We start from the raw sequence: 8,905 nt of genomic DNA, 5'->3' as shown, positions 1-8,905 counted from the left end.
TCCCCCCGCTGCTTATCTCCCTCCTTACAGGAAGTCAATATTATGAAGCTTCTCTACAGAACACACCCCCCACACTTTTAAACCAAGTTTTGTTCTCTGAAGCAATAGCAAACAACAGAGCAAGTCCACCCCCACGTAATGATAACCTCTAAATATTTGGAAAACGTGTTGGTTTCCACGTTTCGGGCTTCTTTGTTCCAGGCTAAACCAAACTAAACCTCGGATGATATTTTCCAAGGCTCTCGCTATCCTGACCACCTCTCCTTGGAGGTCACACCTGAGATCATCATGGGCCACAACTGAGAGGCAGTGTCTGAGCCAATATTGTGACCTCGTGCTCTGGCCACCAAGATTCACTCTAGTTCTGCTAATGCTCCAAAGGGCCCTAAGGAGGCATCTGTGTTCTTAATGTCCTCACAGCATCTCAGCCTGCAGTGCAGAATTCAAAGCCAGAGGTCTGCCAAGTGAATGGCTATTGGACCAAGGCTCCTCTCTGCTGCACTCATCTACTGGCTGAGGGCACAGGCCACAGGAGCACGGGGTCACTGGTGGCACTTGGTCACTGGTGCCAATCACACTCAGCCACCCAGGGAACCCAGGTCAGGGTGCATTTTTGCAGTGTGTTGGCAGTCTGGTCTGGAGAAAAGGGGAAGTGGCAGTGGGGAAGCTCTGCAGGCCATAGCCCTCTGGGCTCTGGTTCAGGGAGGAAGGGCTCTCTCCCCATTCCCCACTCCAGGCAGAAATCTCTCCCTTCCTTTCTTCTTTTCTCTAAGGATCTTATCCAAGCTCTTATCCAAGATCCCTTAACTCTCCCTCTTCACTCCAAATCATTGGTACCTTTGCTACATCTGTGGGCCTTGTTCTCCCTCCAGAAGAAGGTAATTGTCCCTGACATGTGAAGATTTTAGTAAATTGCTGAGCATCCCTACTTTCCCAACATGGACCCCATGTTGCCCTCAGCTCCCAATGGAGGGCACTCTCTCTGCTGCCAGAATCACAGCGCTCCAGGGCCGACTATGCCAGCCCCTCGTCACCTTGGTGCTCACCTCGTCCTCTCAGCTGCCTCCCCTCTTTGCTGCTGTTACCATGTTCCAGGCCAACTCTGGAGCATCTCCCCAGCCCACCCCCCAACCTGCCCACACCGGCCCCTAAGCAGCATTGACTTTGGCAGATTTCTTGGGGGCCAGCGATGTCATAACCTGTTTGCTTTTCCAGGACTGATGTTTGCAGGGGCCTTTTTTTTTGGAACCAGAACAGAAATCATCCCATATCCTTACGCAATCCTTCCGCAGGCTCCAACATATAAATAAAGCCTTTCGACACTCCACCAGGCAGAGCACCTGGGTTGGTCCGGAAGCCTCCAGCTGCCTGCCTGCTGACACACCGGGGCCTTTCTGAAGCCACCATGAAATCCTTCATTCTGCTCTTTTGCCTGGCTCAGCTCTGTGACTGCCGCTCGATCCCGCTTGACCCGATTGCAGGTTATAAGGAACCGGCCTGTGATGACCCAGACACAGAGCAAGCAGCCTTGGCGGCCGTGGACTACATCAACAAGCACCTTCCTCGGGGCTACAAACACACCTTGAACCAGATTGACAGTGTGAAGGTGTGGCCGAGGGTAAGTGAACCTGCCCTGCCAGGTGGGGCAGGCTGGCGTGGGAGGCTCAGCCGGGTGTCTCTGAGAGCCTGCCTCCCAGAACAAAGGAAACTGCATAGCGAAAATGCCCTGATTCCTCCAAGGAGGGAGGGAGAGGGCAGGGCTGAAGGAAGAGAGGAGACATTCTGTACTGTGGTCAGGGTCTCCAGGAGGGTGCTGGATGGGAGCAGGAAGTGTGAGGAGAGGACGAGGCTTCAAGTGGTATTTTGAAGGTCACAAGTAGAAAGTGCGACCTTCTAGAAAAACTAGCACCAGAGAAAGGATTCTGGCTGCCAAACTACTACTGGCTGGAAAACATTTCTTTTTCTTTGTTTCTGTTTCTCTGCATAAAGACTGAGTGTGAATGAAGTGCACATTTTTTAACTGCCTACTATGTGCCAGGCCCTTTCATATAGTTCATCTCTGTAATCCCTTCCCTGCTGCGTCCCCAGTTCTGTGGGCGTACTGTCCTTGTCTTACATAAGAGATAACCAAGGCTCTGACATATTTAGGGCATTTTTTTTTTAACCCAAGGTCATAAAATAGTAAGCATCAGGCAAGGATTCTATTTCAGTACTGTATTCCTTCCTCTACACAAGCTGCTTTCCCAAGAAAGGTACCCACATCCCAGTGAGAAATCTTGGCATGAAAGGATTCACCTCCTCATATGCTGGAGCAGAAAGCAATGCAGTCTGAAGCTGGTGACAATGATGAAACTGGGAAATGTGCCTTGGAGGTCAGCTGAGTGATTTGGAGAGGTGGGGAAAAGGCATTTGAAATTAGATTTTACAGCTGATGAAAGATAATTCTTTTAGCCTATGCTAATTACAAGTCTTCCAGGACAAGAACCAGTGTCAGGTACTATGGGACATGCTAAGTTGAATCATATGAAATAGCCAGCTTTGTACATTAAAAGCAGTCAGATATTGGCATTTTAATGATTCAACCTAACACAAAGATGAGAAAGACATAATTAGTGCCACAGAAGATTCACAATCTAGGAAGGAAAATAAGGCAAACCTCAGGACATCTGGACCGACTCACAGACCTCTGATCTTACAATGGGACAAAATAATTGAAATAAGGATTGTCCCGGATGGAGTTTAGGAGTTCTGCAATAGTGAAGTACAGTGGTGGTTCAGAGGAAGCAATGATCAGTTCAGGGGAAATAACACACAACCTGCATATTTGAAGGAAAGAAAGAACAACGTTGCAATTTTCACTTACAGCAGGGTTTGAGAACCGCAGGAGTGCCCAGCTCCTATTCACTAGCTCTGAGTGTTTTCAGGAAGTTAATTTGGGCACATCTGCACAATATAAAACAGGAAAGGAGATTCTGAGGTACTAGTGAATCAGGCACAACAGAAATGAGAGGCAAGCAGAGTTGGGCTGAAAGAAAAAAATAGGTATATGCGTACCTTCTGGACTTTCTGGTCTTTGAAGAAAGAATGCAGAAACAGGTGAACTGGCAGGGAAAACTCCAAGGAATCATCCAAGCTCCCCTGTCACTGCCTTACCCACTACTCCTTTCCTCTGTGCAAGTAAAGGACAGACACACTGCTTCCTCCAGCAGAGGAAGGATCACGGTTCCCCCTTACTACCAGCAGGGGACAGTAGGGAACCCCAGCTTTGCATCCAGGCATCTACAAGACAAAAAGCCACAGACGACAGCTTTTCCTTTAGGAAGGAAAAGAAAATCGGGAAGGAAGGAAAGTAGGTGTTGAGAAGGAAGGAAGGAAGGAAGGAAGAAGTAGAGGGAGGGATGGAGAAGATAAAGGAGAGGCAGTGAATTATTATCCTACACCACCTTACTTTACTGCTCGACTGAGAAAAATCCCAAACTGACTTTTTCAAAGTACCGCTTGAAGGGTAAGCACCGACAGTCATTTTTGCCTTCCAATTACATCTGAGAGCGATGACTGTGGTTCCACCAACCTGTCCAAGCCCATGCGCACTTCTTTCTTACCCTTCCAACAATGGGTGTGTTGGCACCCAGTGGGGGCTCACCCGTGGAGCCGCTTAGCAGGCTCAGGCTCACCTCTTCATCCTCTGTCTCCACAGCGGCCCACGGGAGAGGTGTATGACATTGAGATAGATACCCTGGAAACCACCTGCCACGTACTGGACCCCACGCCCCTGGCAAACTGCAGCGTGAGGCAGCAGACGGAGCACGTGAGTGGCCCTCTCCCGGCAAATGCGGCGGTGGGGCGGGGTGGTGCCCCAACTGAAACTGCCAGTCAATGGCGCCCTCCCTAGCGCCGATGTTTTACAATTCCCCTTTTTGTTGCACCCTGCCCCCCACGCCTCCCCTGCAACCTCTGTAAAACCAGACACTGTCCTGTTTCAATATCACCAAGTGAAGGAGATTTTGTGAGGCTCACCTTTGACATCCACGCCTGAGGGACCACGCCCTCTTCCCCCTCCTCCCATCTTCCACCTTGAGAAGTGAAGGTCAACCCTCTGGGGCCCTCACTGTGGGTTTATTTCTCCAGGCGGTGGAAGGAGACTGCGATATCCACGTGCTGAAACAAGACGGCCAGTTTTCCGTGCTGTTTACAAAATGTGATTCCAGTCCAGGTAGAGTTGACTATTCTTATTACGGTTACCCGGTAGAGAGAGTGAGGAAGAGAGAGTGGTTTTAACAGAAGCAGATCTAGCCACTTTATTGGTGATGAAAAGGGGAAGCCAAATTTCCTGAGTTTGGGGGTTTTAAAACTGTTTTTTAAGGAATTGTTCAGCTCAGAGGTTGAAAATCGCCTCTTGGTGAGAGGAGCTCCTGCAAAAATGCCAGCACGCCAGAGGCCACCCGAGGGTTTAAGTAAGATGCAGAGAATCAGCCTGTAACTGTTTGGAGCCTGTCTTCAGTTCAGTTCAGTTCAGTTCAGCCGCTCAGTCGTGTCCGACTCTTTGCGACCCCATGAATCGCAGCACGCCAGGCCTCCCTGTCCATCACCCAGAGTTCACTCAGACTCACGTCCATCGAGTCCATGATGCCATCCAGCCATCTCATCCTCGGTCGTCCCCTTCTCCTCCTGCCCCCCTGCTCAAATAAGCAGAGCGGCGACAAATGCCGCTGAGAATTCCACGCCCGAACCGGGTTACTTCTGTGCGCAGATTCCGCCGAGGACGTGCGCAAGTTGTGTCCAGACTGCCCCCTGCTGGCCCCGCTCAACGACAGCCGGGTGGTGCACGCAGCAGAGGTCGCGCTGGCTACCTTCAATGCCCAGAATAACGGCTCCTACTTTCAGCTGGTGGAAATTTCTCGGGCTCAATTTGTGGTAAGACTGAGACCCTGCTGACAGGTCGGGCAGGTTGGTGGCACTTTGGGGTGTGAACGTGGTGAAGCAAGTGTGAGGGAGGGAGCAGGAGCAGTCACAGGAAGTCAAGGAGGGTGGTGGGAGAAAGGGAAAGAAAGGGTCCTAAGTGTCGTGGACCCAGAGCGCCCTCACCGCACCCCCCACCTAAGCCGCTTCAACATAAAATAGAGTCTGCGTGTCTGTTCAGGCTGTGTTCCTCGGGTTTAGTTAACACCAGGGTGGGAGTTCCCATTTTATCCAGAAGCACACACTGTAAATTCATGGGTCTCCACATCACCATCACCTATCACCACTGAACATCTGCTCCTGTAAGTATCAATTCTTGTAATTGATACTTACAAAGGCGTGGGCATACTTATATATAATGGCAGAATCTTAAAATGCCGTGGAATCACTGAAAAACAACAACAACTAATTGTCCTGTGGTTAGGTTAGCACATTTGAACACAATATAATTTTAATATTAAAAAAAACCTGGTATTCTGGATGCCAGCCATGGCATACTTGGAAATACACTGTAGGTAGTAATTCTATTAACCAGGATACATGTGATTCTAGAACCTCTACCCCAGACTATAACAAATAAGGGATATTTTATTATTTTAAGTGTCCTTATGCTCCAAGAACAATGAGATAGAAAAGCATAAATATCTTCTGCACTTCCAGTTATCTTTTTCATTTGATCCTGCTATCTAAAATATGTGGGAGAGAAATTAATTACTTTCCCATCCCATCTTGGAATAACCTGAACCTTGGGTCTCAAAGTGCAACTCAATATGGAAATTGGCAGGAGGCAGGGTTCCTACCCAGATCAATGTCAAGTCAGCCCTCTGGGTTCCTGCTTTCTGCCTGAAAACTCGCCTCTGCTCTGGAAGGATGGGCAGTGGATACCTGCACCTACTTCAGGGAACATCCAAACCCCTGCTTCTGTGTGCAAGCCCTTAAAACCCAATGCCCCCATGTGAGCCCTGTGTCAGCCACCAGGGGCATGTTTCCTGGCCACACAGTGCGGTCTACATGAATGGTGCTCCCTGGACTACATAGTACCATGGCCCTCACTACTTCCCTCTGGGCTCTCCTTCCCTGCCTTTCTCATGCTGTCATGTTGCTTCACGAAAATTTTTATATATCTTCATCAGCCTCTTCCAGTTTCTGTCTCTGTGGAGTTTGCAGTGGCTGCTACTGACTGTATTGCTAAAGATGTCGTAGATCCAACCAAGTGCAACCTGCTGGCAGAAAAGGTGAGCGGGCCAGGCAAAGCTGGTCATGGAACAGAACATTCTTAGAGCAAGCTTATATCTTGGGGCTGTGGAAAGAGATAATGCAAAATACTCATGCCCTGTGAGGCTGGGTCATGCCAGGTCATCCCTTGGGGTGTCATCTCCCCTGCTTAAGAGCTATCTCTAGATCTTCTCATCTGCTGGAGGCCCCTGGAGTTAGAGAGGCTATTTCCTAACTAATATGAGTCATATCAGGCTGCTGGCAGTATAAAATGTAGATTTTCTAGATATACCTCAGGTATGCAACCTAAGTCCTTAAGCCAGTGTCTACTTCTAGGAATTTAGCCTAAAGAGGTCAACATGTTTGACAAAATACATCTATAAAGATGATTTATGACATATTCAAAATGACCCCAAACATCTGAATGTCCAACAGGACGGAATTGTTGAATAAAATATGACATGTTAGTAAATAGAAAATTATAGTCACAGAAATTATGCTTTCAAAGAATAGTGAATGATATAAGAGAATGCTATCATCCTAGCATGTGAAAAACACAGTCTCTAAAATGGTATGGTCACAGTCATGTCAACTTTCAAATGATATCTAATAGTATTTAAAAATAAAGAAATACATAGATGTTAACAGAAGTTCTTCGGGGTCACCACAATTTCTGAAATTATGGGTGAGCTCTCTCACTCCCAAAACATTTCTGTATTTTCTACATTCCATATAAAATATAAGCAGAAAGCCTAAACTTTAGGGAAAAAGTTTTTTAAAAACAAAACAAAAAGACAGGAATTAAGAATTTCAGCATTTCACCCTGGATGTATTGAGTGTAAGTGGAACTGGGGGAGAAGTCCACTTTTTGGACCTGCTGAAATAACTCCTCTCTTTCTGTGGGCAGCAATATGGCTTCTGTAAAGGCTCTGTCATTCAGAAAGCTCTTGGTGGGGAAGATGTCGCAGTGACTTGCACGCTGTTCCAAACGCAGGTAAGGGCCCCACAGATGTACTCACCCTGCTTTTCAGAGTCCAATGACCCCTTTGGATTTCTGCCATGCAGTAGTAATTAGGGCATTAGCTGCCTGTTCTTCTGAGCCCCACAACATAGATAGTGCCAGGAATGTGAAATCATCAGTAAATGAAAGGTTTCAGTCATGCCCTCCCCTTCCAGGAACTGTTACGTATAGGGCAGAACCACCCCCAGGTGCAGTTGGCAAGGTCATGTTTCTAGTTGCCATCCCCAGGGAGTGAGAGGGTGTGTGGGAGTGGTTTTCTGAGTTGCAGAGACTAGGTGAGTAGATCTGCCTGCTAGCTCCCTGTAACTGCAGGTGTAGATGAAAAAGAGGGTGACGCTGCTGGTGAAAGTTAGCCGTAAGGTGGGGTTCTTTTGCTCGTGAAACGTGGGTGTAAGTCTACCAACCCCAAAACAGCTGGTAAGAAAGGGAATGGTGCAAGCCAGTTACCCCACCCCTGGAACCCTGATGACTATCCTTTGTACCTAGGTAGTTCTTCTTTGCCAGATTCCTTACAAATAAAAATTATTACTGTGAGAGTATTGGGTGGGGATTTCCCCTGGAAGGAGGAGAAAGGCAGCTGACCCAAAGAAACGCTCCTCTTTCCTCCAGCCTGTGATTCCGCAGCCCCAGCCTGAAGGCGCCGAAGCTGGAGCCCCAAGTGCTGTGCCGGACGCAGCTGTGCCTGCGCCTTCTGCAGCCGGCCTGCCCGTGGGCTCCGTGGTGGCGGGGCCAAGCGTGGTAGCAGTTCCCCTGCCGCTGCACCGGGCACACTACGACTTGCGCCACACCTTCTCCGGTGTGGCCTCAGTGGAGTCAGCCTCGGGAGAAGCGTTCCACGTGGGGAAAACACCCATCGTGGGGCAGCCTAGCGTTCCTGGAGGTCCAGTCCGCCTTTGCCCGGGGAGAATCAGATACTTCAAGATCTAGAAGATGGTCGGAGATGAGACAGTTTGGCACAGAGAATACAGCTATCATTTTGTCCAAGTATGGGTAGGGGCTTTGTCTGTTCTGGCAGCAAGTGCTGCCTGTGGTCTAGATTAATGTCAGGTCTTGAGTCCCAACTTCTCATCCTTCCAAGGACAGGAGCAGAGGAGGTGCTAGTGATGTTTGATGGAACATAAAGTCAGCAGCTTGATTGTCACTGCTTTGATGTAAGCCACCACCACTGTGTTCTCTACCTTCTCTTGACCTCACAAAAATAACTGGAACTGTGACTCTGAAAGGTGCTCTTGCCAAGTTTATATCTGCTTGTCATTAAAAATGCCCTAATAAAGAAGGTTCTAAGCTGAAATGTCATCATGATTGTTGCCTGCTTTGTCCAATCTCACATGTGTGGTCTTTCCAGCAACCATACCACAAGTGTCCCTAATCAAAATCAAAGTGAAAATAGGAATAAAATAGAACAAAACCTCCTATATACATAGGAAAAAGTGAGACCAGGATCTGCTCACAACCTATATGATCTGATAATTTCCTTATAAGAAAATAACTCTTTCATTTCATAATGGTCAGAAAATATTAATAAATTAGGACCAAGTGCTGAAACTTTGTACAGACAAACCAACCATTGGTTTTCACCAATTCCCAGGTAAGGAAAAGTTAGTAATTAACACAGGAGCCTCACTTTAATTATACCTGTTGATTGTACTATATGTGTATATAGTAAGAAAGAAACGAAGTTGTTCAGTCATGTCTGACTCTTTGCGACCC

General features: G+C 47.9%; 1 protein-coding gene across 2 annotated transcripts; it reads left to right on the top strand.

Moving 5' to 3' along the window:
• The first annotated feature begins 1,333 nt into the window (after positions 1–1,333).
• AHSG (alpha 2-HS glycoprotein) lies at positions 1,334–8,491 on the top strand. Of its 2 annotated transcripts, XM_068964790.1 has the most exons (7): positions 1,334–1,618; positions 3,698–3,808; positions 4,129–4,213; positions 4,751–4,914; positions 6,093–6,194; positions 7,082–7,168; positions 7,805–8,491. In XM_068964790.1, the coding sequence occupies exons 1-7, from the start codon at positions 1,406–1,408 to the stop codon at positions 8,120–8,122; spliced, it is 1,080 nt and encodes a 359-aa protein (XP_068820891.1). In that variant the 5' UTR covers positions 1,334–1,405; the 3' UTR covers positions 8,123–8,491. The 2 variants fall into 2 exon arrangements, with proteins under 2 accessions (XP_068820891.1, XP_068820899.1); XM_068964798.1 differs by lacking the exon at positions 7,082–7,168.
• Positions 8,492–8,905: the final 414 nt, after the last annotated feature.

Source organism: Capricornis sumatraensis, chromosome 1 (genome assembly GCF_032405125.1).
Source record: "Capricornis sumatraensis isolate serow.1 chromosome 1, serow.2, whole genome shotgun sequence".
NCBI lineage: Eukaryota > Metazoa > Chordata > Mammalia > Artiodactyla > Bovidae > Capricornis > Capricornis sumatraensis.
The sequence above is the reverse complement of the archived record's forward strand: the minus strand, read 5'-3'. Positions and strand labels throughout refer to the sequence as shown.